At 34.8% G+C, this 21,574-nt stretch overlaps 2 protein-coding genes across 14 annotated transcripts in view; both read left to right on the top strand.

Moving 5' to 3' along the window:
* Positions 1-7,847, top strand: part of nrm (neuromusculin) — a 214,616-nt gene extending 206,769 nt beyond the window's left edge. For 5 of the 13 annotated variants that reach the window (XR_013063228.1, XR_013063221.1, XR_013063223.1 and 2 more), the window contains 4 exons: positions 1,387-1,941; positions 4,109-4,861; positions 5,755-5,819; positions 7,711-7,785. Coding sequence is in view for 4 of the 13 variants with exons in the window: in XM_076691442.1 (XP_076547557.1) it covers positions 1,387-1,941; positions 4,109-4,858 (1,305 nt within the window). In the remaining 9 variants the exon portion in view is untranslated. The other 8 variants (XR_013063225.1, XR_013063229.1, XR_013063222.1 and 5 more) reach the window with 7 other exon arrangements.
* A 6,951-nt stretch (positions 7,848-14,798) lies between these two features.
* LOC117601812 (choline/ethanolamine transporter flvcr2a) lies at positions 14,799-19,309 on the top strand. Its single transcript, XM_034318998.2, has 7 exons — positions 14,799-15,323; positions 16,178-16,409; positions 17,136-17,373; positions 17,757-17,968; positions 18,058-18,161; positions 18,333-18,443; positions 18,570-19,309. The coding sequence occupies exons 1-7, from the start codon at positions 15,118-15,120 to the stop codon at positions 18,895-18,897; spliced, it is 1,431 nt and encodes a 476-aa protein (XP_034174889.1). The 5' UTR covers positions 14,799-15,117; the 3' UTR covers positions 18,898-19,309.
* The last annotated feature ends 2,265 nt before the right edge of the window (positions 19,310-21,574 follow it).

The following is a 21,574-nucleotide window of genomic DNA, read 5'->3' as shown; positions in this document are numbered from 1 at the left end:
CGTGGGGGATGCTGAAGGGTGGCATCGATAAAACGATCCCTTCTCCCTCTGGCCCGGTCGATGTAGCAGAAGCGAGTCGAGGGTTAATGAATGGATATTCAAGCGAATCCGTGCAAACCACGAGCCGTCGCGTCGGTGCCCGAGTAAACGGGAAACAACTCGTGTCATAAATCGTCATCGACACGGCGATTGATCGATATTACACGAGAGGCCGTGTCGGAATTACAGTCGGATAGCAAATTAATTTTCCGTTCGTTCGATGAACGTTACACCGCGGACGGCCGGTTATTCGAGCATGAGCCAACAGCCTCGGGCACGGTCGATCGTTGTTTCAATCTGCGACGATCTTCGACGAAACCGGCCATCTTCTGGCTTACCAGGTAAGTGGAACTACGATCAAACCGCAACGTTCGTCGTACGCTTTTCATGCTCGCCGCTGAATGTTCCTCAAAACTAAGCCACCGCCAACAATTTCGTTCGCTGAGATCGAAATGAACCGAACGCGACAATAGCCGTCTCGATGACCGGATCTCATTCTGCAGCCAGTTTGTTCGGTCTGTTTGTTTGTTGGTACACCGTGTACAGTTGACGTTCGTGCAACAATAGCCTACCGATATCTGGTGGACGAATTTTTTTTACTATCCACCCCGGGTCTTGATTGCACGCGTCTTTTATTCGGCCGTGTTCGTTGAACGTGATTCATATTTTGGGAGATTTAAAAATTCGTGGTACAATAGGAGGAGAAATAATTTCTAACTGGGAAAAAATATTATTTTTCTATCCTCCTCCCTCGGAGGAGGGTGCATTTGAAATTCATTTTGCGGATTAGAATCTTTGGAGGGATTAAACTCTGTTAAAATTACAATTGTATAAACATGTTTTCATACTTTTTATTATTGAGCCATCTAACAACCTTCGCTTCTTTGCACTTCAATTATGCAACTATTTAACTAAATTGTAGATTTACTCTACCTACCTGGAAAGATTTTGTAGCATACTTAGGAATGAATAAGAAATATTCAAAAATATTATCACATTATTAGTAGATGATATACGCATAATTTAACTTCATTAGTGTAGACGACACCCTACCTGATTAATTAATCAGTAAATCATATCAAATTTCCTATATTTTCAAATCTATCATTTGATATGTAGCGACCTAGTATTAACACGTTAATTATCACGTCATCCAAATAGCAATTCATCATCCATACCGTTAGAAATTCTTTGATTTATTAAATTAGAAATTAGGTATTAGGTATTTGAGATTGGATAACGAAATATTATTTCCTGGATCTTTTTTTTTCTTACGAATAGTACAGAGATTGATGTGCAAAGAACGAAGGTAGCGCATAAGTAGCCACCGCTTGTCTTTTGTTTTAGTTGGTTTCCCCTATGTTTGCCCGAGTTTCGGCTTTGCATGGCACGTTGCATCGTTCGGTACCGTGTTCGCCGTGTACCTCACGGCCTCCGAGCAGAACGGTGTCGCTCTGCGACGCGAGTTCCGGTTACGAATCGACCAGGAGCCACCTAGGTCCTCACTATAGCGATTACAACGTGCCGAGGAATAACTCGCCCGTGCTCAAGTACAACAGCTTGAAGCCACGTCGAAGGAAACACAAACGCTCGCAATTTTACTCGCTCAGACTTTGCCGGAGGCACGAGAACCATCAGCACAGGAAGTATCAGCTTTACGCTATACCGATATATAAATGTCCGCACAAGAACGCCAGCACCAGCACGATCGCGACGATCGTTAGATCGGACACCACGTCAACGGCCACCAATCGGTCTGGTGAAAATCAGTCGAGTCAGTCGACGCCACCGCCGGTACCAGCGCCAAGGAAATGCAAGAAAACAGATCCCTCGAAGCACACTTATCAAAACGTTCCCCCTCCCGTCTTTCCGCCGAAAAACGCTTCGTTACCTAGGACCAAGGTTTGTCCGCTACTCCTCTACTTTTTTACGTTAAGTATACACCCGCATCCGTGCCGTTCGGCAACGTTGCTGCCGCAACCAGGAAGAAATTTCGCGTTTCTTGCTAGCTTCTCCATCGATCGCGGTTAACTGACCGATCGGTTACATCGTTCTAGCTGGAATCTTTCTTTCCATTCTTCGGGCCGGGTTACCTTTTTACTCGATGCGCTGGAAGGAGATAAGAGAAACGAGACTTTCGTATCTGTTCACCTACGTTTGATTCATTTACGAACCTTTTACGAACCGTCGCGTTATCGCGCTTTGATTAAAATAATAATTGCGAGACAATAGGCAGCGGCAGCAACGAGATAATAGATCCTCTCCTTAAAAGCACCACTTTCGAATAATAATTAGCAACGCACCTATTGCATGAGTACGATTTACGTGTCCGCAATAGATATAAAACAGCAGCTTCGAGCAAATAGGAGGTAGAGTTGCTGGAGTTGCCGAGTTATAATCGGAAATCATATTTTCCCTGCTAAGCTGGATCTGGCCACCTATGTTGCGACCGTCCTTGTGTATGTCGGCCGCGCATCAAGTAAGTTTCTATACTCACACGTACTTACACCCACACAGATACGTATGCATACAGATACACGTTGCTTATCACCGAGCTTTTTCAACCCCGATCCATAAAAGGAGGTAAAATATTATTTCGAAACCTTTAAATACGACGTCCCGGTGTTTCTCTCATTTGGTAACCTCTTTTAAGCTGCTCCGACCAAAAGTAGCTTTGTTTTTACGAAGATACCCGCTTGGTTTGTTTCTTAAAGCGAAGATATCGATGCTACGGTTTGCCGCGTATCCTCTTTCCCGGAAAAAAGAGAATTTTTCTTTAGCTCTGCAAACGCAAGCTACAATCATTTCCTATAATGAGCAGGTCTTTGCAGAATAACCTGGTAACTTTGTTTTCTTATTGCTGGATTTGCTGGGAAGACGTCAGTTTAAGATTATAGTTTATTCTTTCTTGTTGGAATGGCAAGAAATTTCCTTAAATTTAATTTCTAGAATTTTTTAATTAAGCCTTTATCTTTTAATGGCAATAAGTCATTTCTTTTTTATATTTCATATGTCTATATAAATATAAATTTACGATATTGGGTTGTGATTTTCTCAATTAATATCAAAATAATTATTATAAATTTTGTAAGTCAATGTTCGGGTGAAGTACAGTGTAATTAACTCAGCATTCGTATAGATTCCTTTTTGATCAATTGGTCCTCTATTCAAATCTCTTCGCTTTAAGAAGCGAAAAAATCAAGCGAAATTAAATCACAAGCTTAAGCACCGTAATCAACTTCATTACACTGATTGACTTTCTATAATACTTCTCCATTCTATCACAGGATCACTCCCTTTGATCAATGACTTGAACCTGACTACATTAAAGAGGGTACAGTAAGTTCAGGATATAAGTCAGTAGCAATTAAACTTAGAAAATAAAAATAATATGGAATACAAAAATTAAATTAAAATTGTGGCCCTCTTCGTGGTTCGCCATCCGATGGTTAATTAGCTGGTTTCATTTTTTTATTATTTAAAATTTGTTAACAGAAATCAAAGTTTACATTTAACTGTTGATTATTATCTTATCTTCCGTTGATTTCCCCTTTCAGACTATAGTCTGTCTTTATCTTGTTATTTTGATAAGATAATTTTATCTTTCAGGTACTCTGTATATTTGTAAATAGCATTATCTCTAAATATTTCACACCTTCACTAAATTAATACGAGACTAGACGATCTTCGATTCGGATATTAATCGAATATTGGCGTCTTCCACCAATATTCGTATCAATATCCAATAAAGTATTATTCAAACATACTCGTTATTCATATCACTGGCAATTCACTCATCACAGATCACTTCATATTTTTATAAAATAACATAAATAAAAATAATTTTAAATACAACAGAATTATATTTTGGGGTGTTTCCCTGTGAAATTCTTGAAACTTAATTAAAACGATGAAAATTAAAATTTGAAATCTGAAATTTTGCCCAATGTCGCGAAGTGCAATTCGAAATAGTATTTTACTTGCTGCACGATTACGATTCGTCTTGGCAGTAACAGTAACTCCTCCAACCGGAAGCTGTATCCCCAGCGACTAACCGTGCCTGTTGCAGACCGATAGCCTATACAACTACAAAGAACACTATCAGCAACAGCACCGACAGGAAATGCAGCAGTACAGCTACCCGTTACCGAGCAACAGTTCAAGCCAACTAACACTGCCACTAACGCGCAGCCTCTACCATTCCTCGATAGTTAGCCCTTTGCAGACATCCTTCGTTCATACTAACAGTCGTCCACCGGCGTTGACCCATCACGAGACGTCGGTGAATCATCTGTCAGCCGCGGAGCATCCCGAAGAGGAGCAACATCAGCAAAACTACGCGAATCACGACGCAAGGCAATCGCGTCGACACGGGAATCGCGCGAACGAGCGTGGTCAGAAATACCGGAAGCACAAGCGTGGCGAACGGAAACAAAAGGCGAGGCGGGCCGAGCCGAGAAGAACGGATACGTTCACCTCGCCATCGTGCGAAACCAGCTTCCATCAAGTTCAGGAACTCGGTATACCTGAGACTTACAAGATATCGTATCCGCATTATTACGAGGACGACATCGCGGAGTGTCCTACCGACTATCACAGATCGAATCCGAGTTCGCGTCAGCAGATCTGGGAACGACAGCCGGCGAATCGTTGTCCGCCAGAGAGCACGCACTACGCGGAAACCGGGGACGCGAAGAACCGGAACAAGTCGAAGAGGATGTCCTCGAATCTTGGCGACGGACGATCGCCGTCCGCGCCGACGATAATGCAGTACGCGGAGCTACACTTCCGGGACGTCGGTCAGGAGATCGATGTCTAAAAGGTTAGTGGCTCGTCGGGTAAAACAGCTGGTTTACCCTGCCCTACGTGAATTTAGGATATATTGCAGCGTAAACGTTTTTAAGCAAAAATGATAGTTTACGTAAATATTTAGCTTAACAGAATAGTTGTTTAATTTTGAAAAAGGAAAATTCAGCATCGTTATCACTTTGATAAAATTGAAAAAGTTAAATGAAATAATTTTTAAACAAAATTCGTTAGCAATTGGTACTTTGCACAAGTGTCATTGGATTGAAGGTAGGAAAAGTTGTATGTTTTATTTCTTAATATTATTTCATTGCTTTCTTTTGAATTTCATTTTGTTTGCAAATATCGTGTTTTTCATTTATTGTATTTGCATTTGTGTTTGTTTCTCGTTTGCTTTCTTCTTCGTTGCTTTCAAGCTTACCATTTTTATCATTTCTATAATTCTTTATGTTTTATTTCTCTTATCTACGTCCACACTATTGGTAAGTATTTCAGTTGAAATCAATTGGTATAAAATGCAGAAAAGAGTTTCCTTTAATATTACTACTAATAACTCTAAAACAATAACATATCATAAATACTTCGTTAACCTTATGATTCATTTTGCAAGAATTTCAAATATCATATATTCCCCGAAATAAGTATTAACAAATTCGGAAAGCAAAATAAGAGTAAAAAATTGAAACTTTAATTTGTTTAAATTTCATCGGTTGTGAAACAATTGAAACAGCCTTAGGATCTTGTTATCTTCGAGTAATCGTTTGTTAATTATTTTCTCGAAAAAGCGAAGGAAATTAACAATTGTACAAAATGAAAATAATGAAAGAAAAAACACAAGTGGTAATTGAATGATAATATTTGTATTCGTGCTGGCATACATACCAATTGTATCTAAATGTTTGTTCATAGGAGGGTCAGCAGACAAAGAGCGATACGTACATTTTCTAGGACAATTTTGGCGTCCGTCATGCCTTGTAGGTACATTGTATTCTATGAATTACATCGTATTGCTTAAATTTATCGTCAGTATCAGTGATCGATGCCAATACGTGTACCAATATACAGAAGCTTCTTTAGTTGATAAAACAAAGATGGGCATTGTTCGAATAAAAATTCTACTATGAAGCATTCGATATCGAAGACCCTTAATCCTTTTCATGTGAAAATACTTGTTATAAATTTTTAGCATTTCAAAAATTTTCAATAATTTTCAAAAATTGAACAAATTAAGATTAGCTAATTAGAAGTGAAATATACAGTATCTTTGGTTAGGGGTGGATTTTCCTTGCAGGGGTGGTAGCTGAGCTAATTCTAAACAATTTTTTCCTTTACCAAAATGCTCGTAAAGGCTTAGATTTTGAATTATTAATGAAAAACATTGGCTAATCAGAGCGCGCGCAACGCGCAGGCGCGCAACTTCGGGAGCGTTCGACTACGAACCGAGCATCGCCGAAGTCGCGCTCCGCTGCGCTGTCGAGTAGTTTGTTCGCGGCTACGGTCGAGCGCGGTTGTTGTAGCCAACACTCCCGAGGCTGACCTTGCGCACTGTTGTTCCTCTAATTGGTAAGTGTTTTTCATTAATAATTTATATATTAAGCCTTAACGAGCGTTTTGGTAAAGAGAAAAGTTGTTTAGAATAACTTCAGCCACCACCCTTTCAAAAGTAGTCGTCCATAGTCAAACACTCTGTATACGATTGCTCCTTTTTAACATTAATATTATTTAATATTATTCTTTTTTAATAATTATGGAAAATACATAATTGAAAATTTACTGTAATACAAGGGTACTTATAAAAAGAATATTATACGAGAAACGTGTAGTTCGAGCAAATGCAGTTTCACAAGCGTTCTTGTTTCTAATTATCAACAATCAGAGACAAAGCTATACGAAGGATTCCACTCGTCGAGTGTAGTATCTTAAATTATTCATGTAGCTGATCCTATAATAATTCCGAGCGGAATATTAATTTCAACCCTGTTTTCGTTGTCCCGAAACATTCCATTTGTAGTACACTCTATGCAAACACAATACCACTGTGTTGCCATTAAAATCCCAAGAATAGCATCTACATATTCAATTATATTAAAACACGCTTATTATATTACTTCTTGGAAAACAAATGAATATTTATCAGACACTGAACATCATAAAGGTTTACAAGAATAAAAGTGAAAAATTCCATTTTTACTATATTTTGGTCCTAGCCTATTAGGGAATGGAATTAGAGAAGATAAATAATTTTATAAATATTTTCTAATTAGTAGGTTTGATAAGCCTTTATAGGGTTAACTATGCTCTTAGCAAAATAATAATCAGAGAATTTAAATACAAAGCCCATGGTTCTCATCGTCAAATTTAAATCTGTACTGATTTTTTGTCCAAAATAATATGTTTCCTCCAGATTTTAATTATAATTTAATTAACTTAAATAAAATTCACTATTTTCATTACCTTAATCATTTCGCTACAGTAGCATTAGCCACTTAACTCTTTCGCTATGGTCGCCTTTCAGTTTTTCAGTAGAATTTTATTTTAAATTTGTAATAAAAAAATTGTTTAGCGTTCTTTTCAGGATTACAGGTTTACCATTGTTTGCATTGAATGACTATTGTAGCGAAAGGGTTAATAACTCCATAGTATAATTCTCCAAGCATAATAACAATAATTGACCCGATAACAATTTTTAAAAATTATATTCCCGTCAGATGTTAATATCCACAAATCAATACCCAATTGAATCTCGATCAAAGAAGAATTTAGCATCGAATTGCCAATATGCTTGACACGCTTCTGAGTGCATACCCCGTGCGCGTGTACCTGAACGTAGACTAAGGTTTCCGTTGTAATGTTTTGTTTAAACAGCCCTTCAAGCCGGAATTTTCGGATCTCGACTACGCGGACGTGGATTACCGTTCCTACGGGCCGATCAACTACAAAGCTGCTAGCATCGCGCTCTTCCAGAAGCAACAAGCTCTGAAACAACAGCAACAACAGCATCAAGAACGACGACCGCAGATGTACGGTGTCACGGACGAGAACGAAGAGCTTCTTTAACCTTACTCCATGTGCTTCTTATCACTTTCTTTTCTTTTATTTGATCCAGGTCTGTTCAACAAGCTGTTTCAGCGGGAATCTGTTTTCATGCTCAAACCCATCGGGTATTGCCTAATCTACTACAAAATTGTGGTTAAACAATGAGAATTTTATTTTAATGCCGAAAGATTAAGAAACAGTGAAAGGTGGGTTGAATTGAACAAATACAGGCAACAGGACAATTTCTTGGGGTAGTGTTACAGATGCCCGGGTAACCGAGATTACGAGCTCGGGTAGGATCTGAAAAGACAAATTATTTTAATTTTAATAATATGTAACATGTCACTGCCCTAATGTCTGTTACTGTTCTACAGCTTCTACCTTTCATAGGTGCCCTTGCCCGCAGCGCTACTTACTGAGCAGACCTGATTTCACGTGAATTTATCTAACTTACCCTGTGAACATAAAGTCCAACCAAGTGAAGAATAACTATCGTTGGCAATGCTATTTTTCAGGAACTTCCCTTGTAAGTTTTAATACTATTACTGTTAATTATACCTCGTTTTTAGTTCGCTCTGACGAACTCGCTGCGGTTAAATATATAGTAAACGACTTTTTATTTATATTATAAACTGCCGATGATATCATTTAAATGCATTTTCAACCATTCATCATCACTCGGATTGGATAAAAAAAAATTCATCGCTGTATATTGCTTCTGCTGAATACTCTTTGGACATTTCATTTATACATAATGATAAATATTTCTCGAAAGCAAAAGGTATAATTTATCCTTAGACGTCTGCAGCGAGTTCGTTGATTTATATTTTATTTGATACCAAAGAAACAGTCATTTCAGTTGTATCTCGTGAGACTTGCACCAAGGAACAGTCTAATTTATCATCTTCCCTTGAAAGCTTCGATCTTCTTCCACTCGTCTTCCTTTCCACACTTTGCAAAGATTACTAATCATAATCCCCCCCACGATACTTGTACGTTTCTCTTCCAATTCGAAATCTCCTTTTTGCAAGCCTTTCGATAACGTTTACACAGCCGTACGTTGATAGTCTTGTTGAAAAAGGAGACGCGGAGCTGATAGGCGGTGGGATCCACGATGAAAAATAAAGAAACGCGAATTAAAGGATACCTGTAAATTTATACATATATACATATAAATGCGTATGAAATTATATAAATAAATAAATGGTACGTTTATAAACTATTACCATGTGTTCTGGGATCAAATTGTCTAATTAACGCGGCTAAAGGGGTGAATGATCGATAAACGTTATTATAGTATCTTGTTAAATGTTAAAAGATGACACATATCGCAGCCATTCGTCGTGCTCACGCGATTGCCATTGTGATTGCCGACTAATTAGCGTAATTCTCCTTGCTTCTACTTACCTTTTTGTAAAATAAAGCCTCTCCCTTGCCCCGTTTGTAAGTTTGTACATTATACGAAGATTTTTCCATGAAAATATGAAACGATGAGAATAAAAAGATAAATACATGAGAACCACGTCGTGTTGATCGAAGGGATAGATAATTACACGTTTGTGAGATTTTTATGGCTAACCCTTTCGTTATGGGAATCTCTGTCCTAAATTGATGGCCTAATTGCAATAGTTAATTTGCAGAAATTAATTGATAATTCATTTTTTTTATTTCAAATTTCAACTTGTTCAATTTGTCACCTTGCTGTGGTAATGCTAATCAAAATATTTTATTATATTTTCAATTATATTTTCAATAATATATTTTAATATTTGAAATTAATATTTTCAATAATATATGCAGTGTTTATCACTAATTATCATTTGAAAATTTCCATTATTATTTATGATAACGAAAGGGTTAACAAATCACTGGTGGTATTCTTGTAATAATGTTTTCTCCAGCTGACACGTAGAATCGCGTATGGTAACATGTGACACCAAGGCGGAAACAACCAGACAGCCAGAGGATAATGGTTTATCGTCAGAAAGATGGCAAACCATGTTGATATCGTATTTTTACGAGGAAACCGCGATAACCACGGAGTACTCGGGCAGATTTCAAAGAAAAATTGAATCCCAAGGAAATGCTGACTTCTTGATGAAAGTAGCACCCTCCATGTGGTACAGTTATTAATTTTTCTTCTGTTACTATTATATGCTGTCGATTGCTGCTGGTGTACAATGGTCGAACGAAAACCATTCAGAATTGCAGTAATTAATACTTGCATTTGTTCAAATATTCGTTGAACTAATCAATTTTCAAACCAAGTGGCTAGATGCTTTTTAAAAAATATACAGTTCTGTTTCAAAGGATAGATATTAGAAATATCGGTTCAATTTAAAATTGTCTTTTAAAATTTACACCATTGTACAATAGCCCCAGTGTCTTTAAAAAAAATAAAAGAACAAATCATTATCTTAGAGAATTTCTTAAATTAATTGGAAAATCGCTCGCCGATCTTGTCGGAATTACAAATCCAATTAAAGATGAGAAAGGAAGTGAAGTTATCTGAAGGAAATGTTTCAATTTCAATGGAAAATCGTGTGAAATTCCAATTTTCAAGACGTCTCGAGTCAACGCGACTTTCCATTCCTTCGGTTCGAGCTGGCTGTCTGGAAACGAGTAAGTCTTCTGTAATCGTTTAGATATCGTGTCGGTAACGGTGAAATATATTGTCAGCGTTGTTAAAATTCAGCGAGACAGAAATTATTGCGGAAGCTTTTGTACATACAAATGTTCTATCGACCGACAGATATACATATAACGCGCACAGATACACCCGTACTCAAAAGTTATAAGACATTTACTTTACATTTTGAATGAAAATGATTAATTATTAATGAATTGCAAAATGTTATACAAATTTTATACTATGATTTAATGATGAATACATACCTTCAGATAATAATTTAAATAATAATCTATCTTAATCTTGATTATCTAATAATAATCAATAATCTAGATAAACAATAAGTGATTTAAAAATTTTATATTAGTTCCTTTTGTGTGATGCAAAAATAAAAATTACCATCAACCCGTCCCTACTCTAAGGGTTAAATATTGAAAAAATTTTAATCATTTTTTAAATAAAATTTCTATAAGTGTCTTAGAACTTTTAGTCAAGAGTGTACGTGTGTACCCATGTACAGACACGTGTAAGTGTCGAACCGTGCCAAATGATATTATTGATACGAACGAAGCGTTTTCGATAAATTTGACCCTAGCCAGTTAAGCGTGCCGAGAAAATGTTGGCCACGGAAGCGCGACCTCGACGCTTTCGTTCCGGAAAACGGAACTCGATTTCCGCGGTGACACGCGTTACCGTATTTCGTTCTATGCTCTTCCTCCTCCGGTCTCTCGGCCCCACCGTTGTTCCTCGAAATCTTCGAAAATCTTTCGCAAAGCCAGGCGGCAAACAAAACGATCACGTACGCGGTGTTCCGATGTCTGAACTGGATGCTCGATTGCCGCTGAATCGAAGAAAACTCGATGTTTCTTTGACTTTCCACGACGACGCTTTTCGCCACGTTAAAATGCAATTGTTACAATGATTTCAGTTGTTAACACGGATATATGTAACACGGATATAGCGAAATATGATGTAATTATAATTAGTTAGCACTGGATACTTTTATTTTTCAATTTAAGCTCTTCACTAGGTACCTTCGAATTAATATCATTTAGAGTTTCATTTAATTTATTTTCCTTTTAATTATCGGTGTCTACGATATTAAATTTGGAGTATTAATCGCTAATTACTTAACACTCTCCAAAAACTTTCACAGAATATTCATCGTAAATAAGCAAATAAACAGAAATCTAATATTTTGAACCTCTCAAAGGTACGTACTCCTTTCAGAAGTGCCTCATTAGCACGATGAACACCATGAATATTATGTGTATAAAAGAGTAATAATCATTTTTATATCACAAAATCTTTATTAATTTCAAAAAATTCAGGATTCGAATTATTTACATTAACAACAATTAAATTAATATAAAAATACATCAATCGCTATTCTTGCATCTACTGTTTTACATTCGAACACCATTTTGCAATCATTGAAAATCCTCTGTGCTAATTTCAACCAAAAATTAAATTATTGATAATTAACAGAAAAAGTGCTAGTCAGAAATAATTAATCGTGAACACCGTACGTATTCTCTTGGATACAACATAAGATATAAGAATTTTGAAAGAAAAAAAAAGAAAGAAAAATAAAAATGAACTTTTCCACGTGTTTTTACATTCAGAGCATCGCCCTGTGAACTGTTGCTCGGTGAATTGAATAGTTTGTAATACATACATAATACGTTAATACGTTAAATATCGATGCGTTGCATAGTACTATTAAACAATAAATTGTATACAATACGAATAATCATTAGACTATGTGTATAGATATATTATATATATATTATAAACGAGACACTTTAATATTAATCCGTACGATGAAAAAAAAAATTGTTCTTTCACTCCGTAACGATAGCGATCCGTCGTTTGTAATATATTTTCAATGGCTCGTTTCGAGGACACAAAACTGATTTGAGAGTTTAAGACACGATATGTGTGTATAAATAAATAATTGTTGCGGAACAATAAAGAAAAAAAGGTAACGTTTGCGTGGAAAATAAAACGTATCCGTATATCGCAGTGTGGTAAAGTACCGTCATGTCGTATTTGTTACATTTAGAATAAACAATATATTTTTCTTTTGTAAAGTATAAACGTTCAACAGGAATTTCAGTAAAATTTTAATTCGACCACTTAACAAGTCTTAATCAGAAAAGGAAGATTGTATTAATAACGAGAAATGTAAATTGAAGTAATTAATCGAATGCATAGTATGTGATATGATATGTAATATTATAATAAAACGAAAGCTTTGCAAAATTGAAAATAAACACCAAGTTGAGAAAACGTAAAGCTTAAACAAATGAGAAAGATATTTTAAAAGTTACATTTAGAGGTGTATATTCTGTAGTCAATTCGAGGTTTCTATCAATCAAAATAATTGTCTGATTTGTTATAAAAAGAAATAATTGAAATTTCTACCAGTTATTGTTTATTAATTGCGTTAATACAGGAGCGCTTAAAAAATGAGTAAACCGGGCACGAGCGCTCATACAATGGGAACGTCACATATTTTTACAATGGAAACAGCATTCAGTCTGTCATAGTTTCTTCGATGTTCTTTAATGTTATCATCGATGTTAATGCATTTAAAGGTGTCGCAAAGTTTATGAAAAGTAATTGTGTCGGAAATGTTTAATTTTATAATAAATTATAAACTTATGTAACTCCAAAGAGCCTCAGATTTGCATTGTTTTTATTGTTAAAATGTAATGTTTAATAAACTTCTGTTATATTCATTGTACGATATTTCATTATTGTTTACGGTTTAACAATAACAGAAAGATAAACCTCTTTAATAAATAATTGAATTCATTTTATTATATTAGAATTAAAAATTGTATCCATGAGTTGCCTTAATGATTGATATCTTCTACTTGGCGCGAGAGACTGTCTGATCACAATGCATTATACTACTGTAAAGTCGCGGAGTTCTCTCTCTCACTGAGTCCTCGGCGTACTTTATGAAATGTGATCTACGTTGTCAGGTAGATAGAGGTTCTCACTTACCTTTCGCTGGGTTGGGTAGAACCTATCTATGGACTGAACCTGTGGTGTGTGTGTCGTCCAAGTGTTGGAGCGGTAGGGTAGATGTTCGAGTGAAGATCACGCACTTTCGATCACAATGAATGTTTATTCGTAACTGGTACAGTTCTTGATTCGCGCACGGTTACAATCGAGTCTTACAGAATCTTGCTCTGTCGAAGCCCTGAGCTTCGTAGCAGAGTCATAAACGCTAGACTTAGTTAATTTATCGATATTACCGGAATCTTGCTCTGTCGAAGTACTGAGCTTCGTAGCAGAGTCGTGTAGCTTCTAGAGTATCGAACTCTGAACGGTACTTCGCGGATTATATTCGCGGATTTTGGTACTTGTACTTGAATTTCGAACTGCGCCTACGAGAACTTCTTACGAGAACTATTGGTAAAATTGACTGTGTACGGGCGGGCCCGGTCGCGTTGTTTTATATTGATAAATGAGGTCGACATTTGATTTGGCAATTCGGGTGAACCACCTCATTCGGATCGTCAGCGTTCTCACTCAGAATTTGCGGAACGATGAATTTGGATGGTGCAATGGAAGTTTAAAGAATTTGGTTGATGAAATAGGAGTTCCAAGAATGCGTCGTAGGACGTGACAATACATATGTTGTCCTGATTTGAATTGTGAAATCGATTACAAAATTAAGGAAGTTTATGTTTATTTATATGTATATAGAATGCGTCACAGGACGTGACACTACTTACAGGGAAATAGAGGGAACTTTTGAAAATAACATTTTTCAAATCTTTTGCAAGGAAATAATTTAAAATAAATGAAACGTCAGCCCTTCTAAAGTACACTTTATATTTCATCCCTCTCAGAGATAATTTCTTCATCCTCGTAAGAAGGAGGAAGTCACCGATGCTAGTAAATTCCAACATCGACTAATCCTCAGAGTTTATAGAATGGCGCCAGAAATGTTTCTCGTACAATAATTCCAGACGAAAGATTATTAATATGCACTCTTAGTCCAACTGTTTACCAGGGAGATTGTACGACTGATAGTCGTAATTCTTTAGGTAATTCTTTATCTATGCTGCTCGTGAACCTCGAGTTTGGCAACTCGAATTCAATTGTCTATTAAATAATCGATGATCGATCGGCATGGAAAAACACGAATTAAATTTCGATGGTGCTTGAAGTGAATTCGAAAACTTGATAAAGACCTGGATAAGAATTGAGCGTGTAATAGAAAAGGTAGCCGATCGCAAATAACGCTTAATCAAGCAAATAATTGTTTAATCGTGAATCAAGATAAGACAAAAAGCAATGGCACCGTGACAGACGCGATTCGACTGCGATCCCGATGGAAAATGATTACACGATCATTTTCAGGCATTCTAGTTGGATCGTTAACCAGCAAACTCGTCGAATGAAGATCAACGACGAGCCACAAGTGTCTCTTCTTCTGCGACCAAGGAGGCGCCTATACGAAATTCAATTAATTTCGCAGCTGATGAAGACGCGTGAATGGGGAAACAGCCCTTGAACAGAAATTTATATACTCAGGGATTGTGAAAGATATTTTTCATTAGAGTTCGCTTATTACAAGTTTTAGGATGACAAATGAAAAGGATTTGAGCGAGGTATTGTGCGTGAACAATTCTGTGAGGATAATAAGTAACAGCGAGAAGGACAATGGTGATTTGTTACAAACAAAAGTGTACAAGAGGAGATGGCTGATGCTGGCTTTGTTTAGTACGTACTCGTCCATGTTCACTTTGCAATGGGTGCAATATTCTATAATTGCCAACATAGTCAGCAGGTATTTGCATTGCTATTCTGGAAAATTATGAATTTTTATAATTAAACAGAGGAGTATTATAAATTATATAGGAGAATACTAAGCTTAAAATTAAATGTGTAATTTCTAAACGAAAGAGTTTCATATGTTGGAAGAATAATTGTTAATATAATAATCAATAAACAAAATAAAAACTGAATAGTCGTAACAAAAAAAATGATGCAGTTTAAATAAATCACAAATTAAAATGATTTATGGTTGTAATTGTTATAATAATAACATAATAATAATTTCTCGATTTCATGTAAAAGCTACAGCCTATTTTTATTTCATATCTGATTTGAACAATTGTAACATTCTAAAATTAATTATTATCAATCTTTTAAATAAATCCCAAAGATATCGTATCACGCATAGCGCCAGTGATATTATCTATTCAATGTTTTGAGTTCTTATGGATTACATAAATCTTGACCACCTGAAATGTAAACAAAAAGTGAACAAAATAGAACGTGTTTTAGTTTGGCAAATAAAGAAAAATAATGATAACACGATAGCTGTTGAAATTCCGGTGTCAGATCATTATCTTTAGTCATGTGAATTTTGTGAGTTCCAATATAATTAACAAAATTCACATTTTGAGAAAAAGTAACACATTTTCGTACAAGTTACATTTTTAATTATACAATTTTGGGAAAAATTTGAACTTAATTTTAGACTTTGTTAATTTCCATTTCCTAAGCTTTCAATTATTGCATTTCTCCAATTTATCAAAGTCTTTTATTAGTAGAATGTTTCAGTAAAAGATTTGAATGCGTGATATGTAATTATGCAATTATATAGATTTGGTAATTTTGAAAAAAAAAATTGTTCAGGTACTATGGTGTCTCTTCGTTAGCTGTCGACTGGACAGCAATGTCGTTCATGGCTTATTACATGATTTTCATCATTCCTGCAACATATATTTTGGACCGATGGGGAGTTAGATGGGGGAATATTCTAGGATGTGGTCTTGGTTGCGTTGGTTCATGGATCAAAGTTTTCTCCGCCCATCCAGACAGGTTCTATGTTACCTTCATTGGACAGTCTTTGGTCGCTGTCACTCAGGTCAGACATTATTACATTTTATATCAAATTAATTATTTAGAATATTCGAACAAGAAATTATTTGTTATTTTTTAACCGACTTCGAAAAAGGAGAAGTTTACTCAATTCGATTAGTATATACATATATATATATTTTTTTTTTCAAGTAACTTTGTTGAAGAATAGATAAAAATAAAAATTATAAAATATTATTCATATATAAAATATGAATGTTTCAGTAGTACGATCGTATTTGTGTCAGACCGTTCCAGTTTTAAGTAGTACGAACCAAAATAAATGAAACAATACATTAATCCTATCCAGTAAACATCTGACGTAACATGCCATATTAAAAATGATTAATTACACTCACGATAAACATCTTTCTATGAATGATACTCAACAAGAACGTTTAATATCGAGTGTTCGAATTAAACAGTATTTGCGACTTTCTGTGTAAACATCTAAGTTTCCTCTCTTATATTCTTAAAGCAGCGCTTAATCGTGCGAGTCACAAATACAGGAACGAATTCATGGAAAGTTGCTGTAAATTATTACTAATACAAGGAATTACAAGTCTGCTCAAACTTTGTGTATCCAGGGCTTAAAGTCGCAGCAGTATCTCGTCAAGAGATTTATATACGCGTTCACTGACTGCATCTCGAATTTAATCAAATCGAATTAATTAAATCTGAATTGTATATAGTAATTTTAATTATTTAATTTTCTATTTTTTTTTTTTATCAGACTATAGTTTTAATTCTACCGGGTCGATTAGCAGCGCAATGGTTTGATACCACTGAAATATCCACCGCAACATCCTTAAGTATTTTTGGTAATCAAATGGGAATAGCTTTAGGTTTCCTGTTGACACCGATAATTGTGAAAAATCACGAGAATCTCCACGACATTGGCAACGATTTGTCATACATGTTCTGGGGTGTAGCTATCATCGTCACAGTTTTATTTTTGCTACTTATAATACGTAAGTCTACTAAAGAAGAGTAATTAAATTTTTATTATTATTTTGGAAAATACGTCATTCTTATTATGCAAAATAAATGTTGATGAAGTTAAATCGTAACAAAACACGATACCTACAAAGAATTGTTATCTCGAATAAAAGTAATGATACCTATAAAAGTAGTAATAAAATTCAGTTATCACGATGGTTCGAGCTGACTTTTTGTCATCTTATCGACAATAACTTGGTGTGTTCTCTATTAATAATTAATTAATTCGTTGGTGCGTTCAATTATTTATGTCTCTTTAATTAAATATATTTTACTTTTAATATTATTATCATTTACTTTTATCATACATTATTATGAAAATCGTTATTTTATATCAGAAATATTAATTATGCAGTGTTCGAAGACGATCCAAAACTGCCACCGAGCAAAGCACGAGCTCTACAAAAATTGAATCAAAAGGAAAACGATGAAGGTTTCATAGAACCTATTAAAAGATTATTTAAGAACAAATCATATTTGTTACTTTGCAACTCGTACGGCTTGAATATCGGTGTATTGAACGTTATAGGAACGTTATTGAATCAGATGTATCTCGCACATTTTGTGGTAAGAAATCGATTTATAATAATCAATGAAATTATAAAAAAGGAAATACCTACAAATATTTATAACTAATATAATAATGTATATTACAGAACGGAGAGGAAGACGCGGGTAGAATCGGTTTGGTTATGACCGTAACTGGAATGATAGGTTCCATTTGTGTTGGAATCATCCTTGATAAAACACATAGATTCAAGTAAGATAATGATTAACATCATATTGTGAATTACTATTAATTTCAATTTATAGTTTTGCAAACCAGATCAATGATATTACTTCCAATATGTTTCTATCAATGCTCTATCCTCGTATGATTTTTTCTTTTTTTTTAATATTTTATATTGATACTAGATCTATGTACTTTCAGGGAAACAACAATGATCGCGTATTTTTTCTCGGTATGCGGCCAAATACTCTTCTCTACGTTCACTTGTCTCGAAATGAAATGGATGGTGTATCTGTCAGCAATTTTCTTAGGGTATTGTACACTCGAATCCTTTTATTTAATAGATTCATTTTCATCAATTTAGTTTCAATTTTATTAGAATAAAAATTAGTTTCTTCTAAATTCATTCTTCCATTCTAACGGGATTATTTTCTGTAGGTTCTTCATGGTTGGATACGTGACCATAGGGTACGAAATGAGTGCAGAATACACGTATCCAGAGTCTGAGGGCATAACAGCAGGAATCTTAAACGTGGCTAATAACGTTTATGGGGTTGTCCTCGTTTTGATAATGGGTCGAGTATTGGAAGTGTACGGAGATATTCCGGTACATATTGGACTGTGCGTGGTACTACTCGTTGGTTTTATAATGACAGTATTAACTAAAGACGAGCACAGACGTCAGGATGCTAAGAATGCTACTTCTTACACAGAAGTTAGTCAAACTGAAAAAGGAAACGAGTGCAATGGACGTGAGAAAAATTAAAAATCTCTTCTGTGCCGATATTTGCAGTGTTAAGAACTATGAAAAACATTTTTTTTTTAAATATACACTCTCCTTTTTATACATTGTACATAGGTAATGTTAAGTAACGTCTCGAGTGTCATAAATTATAATAATCTAGGTGGAGATAAGTATGATTTGATAATGCTCTTATTTTAAATTATTTTTTAAATATATTCAACGAAATGAATTAACTCGTCAGGAACATTAAAAACATTTTATATTGATTTTCTGTAATTTAAACAGAAATATGAGAAAATAAAAATAATGCAAAGGACAGCTAGAATTCACCATGCTTTTTTGATGTGCTGTTAAATAAACAAAAAACAAATTCTGTAATATAGTATGCAAACAACATTCGTGGTCTGAAAAAATAAAATAAATAAAAAACAAATATATGAATAATATTCGTGATTTAATGTTACTTTATTTTATCCAAGAAGGTGAATTCAAGGGGGCCAACATCGCTGCTGCAAAAAGTAGAATGATGCTCAAACTTTCGAGATGAGGTGTTAAAAACTGAATAGGCAAGAAATTAACTTATACCACTTTTGTATTAAACGCCCGTTTGATAAAGAAAGAACAGTATTGAAAATAAACGCACAACAGTGTGTCGATATTCGAATAAGGGAAAACAATGGATTTTGAGATGCGACCAGAAAAGAAGGGTGAAGTATCGACAAGGAACATCCCGGTCTTGTTTTTAGGTAAAAAGGTAGAGATCCGAGGGTGTAGTGTACAACTGCGTCTGACACGTGACATGACGCGTGCACCACTTGTTACTCGACCAGAATACTTGATATACTACTCGATCAGAGAACAAAAGTACCCAATGCGGACTATTATATTTTGCGCTTTCGATCAGACTAGCACTCCTATCTGTCCGATGCAGAAGGTTACGTGAATTCTATCTTGACACCCCTTATCTATTTTAACCCTAGACTATCTATTAGATCATTAGAATTATTTAGAACAGAAGAAGAGATTCATAGTTTGTATCAATATTTCTTAAGAAATACATATTGTTCTTTTATTCCAAAATTACCATATTTTTGACATAGTAGAAATTTTCTATTTTATTTTAGGAAGTCTATTTTTATTGGCTCTGATTTCAAGTTACACTCCTCATCTATTTTAACCCTAGACTAACTATTAGATCATTAGAGTTATTTAGAAGAAGAGATTCATAGTTTGTATCAATATTTCTTAAAAAATACATTTGTTCTTTTATTGCAAAATTACCATATTTTTGACATGGCAGAAATTTTCTATTTTATTTTAGGAAGTCTATTTTTATTGGCTCTGATTTCAAGTTACACCCCTCATCTATTTTAACCCTAGACTAACTATTAGATCATTAGAATTATTTAGAAGAAGAGATTCATAGTTTGTATCAATATTTCTTAAGAAATACATATTGTTCTTTTATTGCAAAATTACCATATTTTTGACATAGTAGAAATTTTCTATTTTATTTTAGGAAGTCTATTTTTATTGGCTCTGATTTCAAGTTACACCCCTCATCTATTTTAACCCTAGACTAACTATTAGATCATTAGAATTATTTAGAAGAAGAGATTCATAGTTTGTATCAATATTTCTTAAGAAATACATATTGTTCTTTTATTGCAAAATTACCATACTTCTAACATAGCAGAAATTTTCTATTTTATTTTAGGAAGTTTATTTTTATAGGCTCTGATTTTAAGTTATACTATTAAATATTTACCTCGTAATTTTTTTTAACATTTTAGTCGATTGTAATTTAATAGAACATCACAATTTTAACTTACGCACTAAAAATTCACGAATCGAATTAAAATCAATCAAACTCGTAAAACTTTTCTGCTTATCAACAATCGAAAGGAATTGTTTTATGGTTCCAGACGAATCGTTACGGACAAAAGTAGCTCGTAAAGCAGTCCGCGCCGCTGTTCTAAGCAGACTGCAGACGATGTCATACACATCCGTTGATGAAAAAGAAAAAAAGAAGAAAATTATTGATCTATTGACAGCACAAACACGTTCGAATAGAAGCCCAGGGTGGACTTCGTATCCATCGAGATTGCGATTATCACAAAGGGACTTATGGATTATCGATAACGGGCGAGAATGAAAAGCGGAAACGACAGGTCACCGCAAATGGACTCGAGTGGACGGGATGGGAATATAGATCGATAAATTCCATTTAATTCATTCGAGCACAGTCTCGTCGACGAAGATAAATGGAAAAATTTCGTATAAATATTCTATCCTTGCTGCATTGATATTTTCTGTACAACCATTCCCTTGATCCGTTTACATGACTCCAAATATTATCCAATAAAGAGGGTTGTTTCCATTTTCCTCAAATTTAATTAGGTAATTTCAACAGCTTGCTTTCGATTGAAATATTAAACGGTCTCGGTCTCGCAATGAAAACAGAAGATTTTGTCTATTTTAGAAACTTATTTAAAATTGAATTCGGTAATATTTGCAATAAAATGCGACTGATAATTGAGAATAATAATAATTCTAAAATAATTTATAAAAATTTCCCTTCTAGAGCTCCAGAAGCAACGAATTATCAAGCAGGTACTATATAACACTGTATCTAATTAAGAAATATACAAATTCGTGAAAAAAATCTTACCTGTCCTTTAAATGTAAATTCGATCAG

The sequence above is a fragment of the Osmia lignaria genome, chromosome 13, assembly GCF_051020975.1.
Source record: "Osmia lignaria lignaria isolate PbOS001 chromosome 13, iyOsmLign1, whole genome shotgun sequence".
Taxonomy (NCBI): domain Eukaryota; kingdom Metazoa; phylum Arthropoda; class Insecta; order Hymenoptera; family Megachilidae; genus Osmia; species Osmia lignaria.
The sequence above is the reverse complement of the archived record's forward strand: the minus strand, read 5'-3'. Positions and strand labels throughout refer to the sequence as shown.

Excerpts from the sequence above, each read along its gene's own strand:
- LOC117601812 (XM_034318998.2), top strand. The coding sequence starts at position 15,118 with ATGACAAATGAAAAGGATTTGAGCGAGGTATTGTGCGTGAACAATTCT. Across the intron at positions 17,374-17,756 it reads ATTTTTGCTACTTATAATAC|TGTTCGAAGACGATCCAAAA; the intron begins GTAAGTCTACTA and ends TTAATTATGCAG. Across the intron at positions 18,444-18,569 it reads CTGTCAGCAATTTTCTTAGG|GTTCTTCATGGTTGGATACG; the intron begins GTATTGTACACT and ends TATTTTCTGTAG.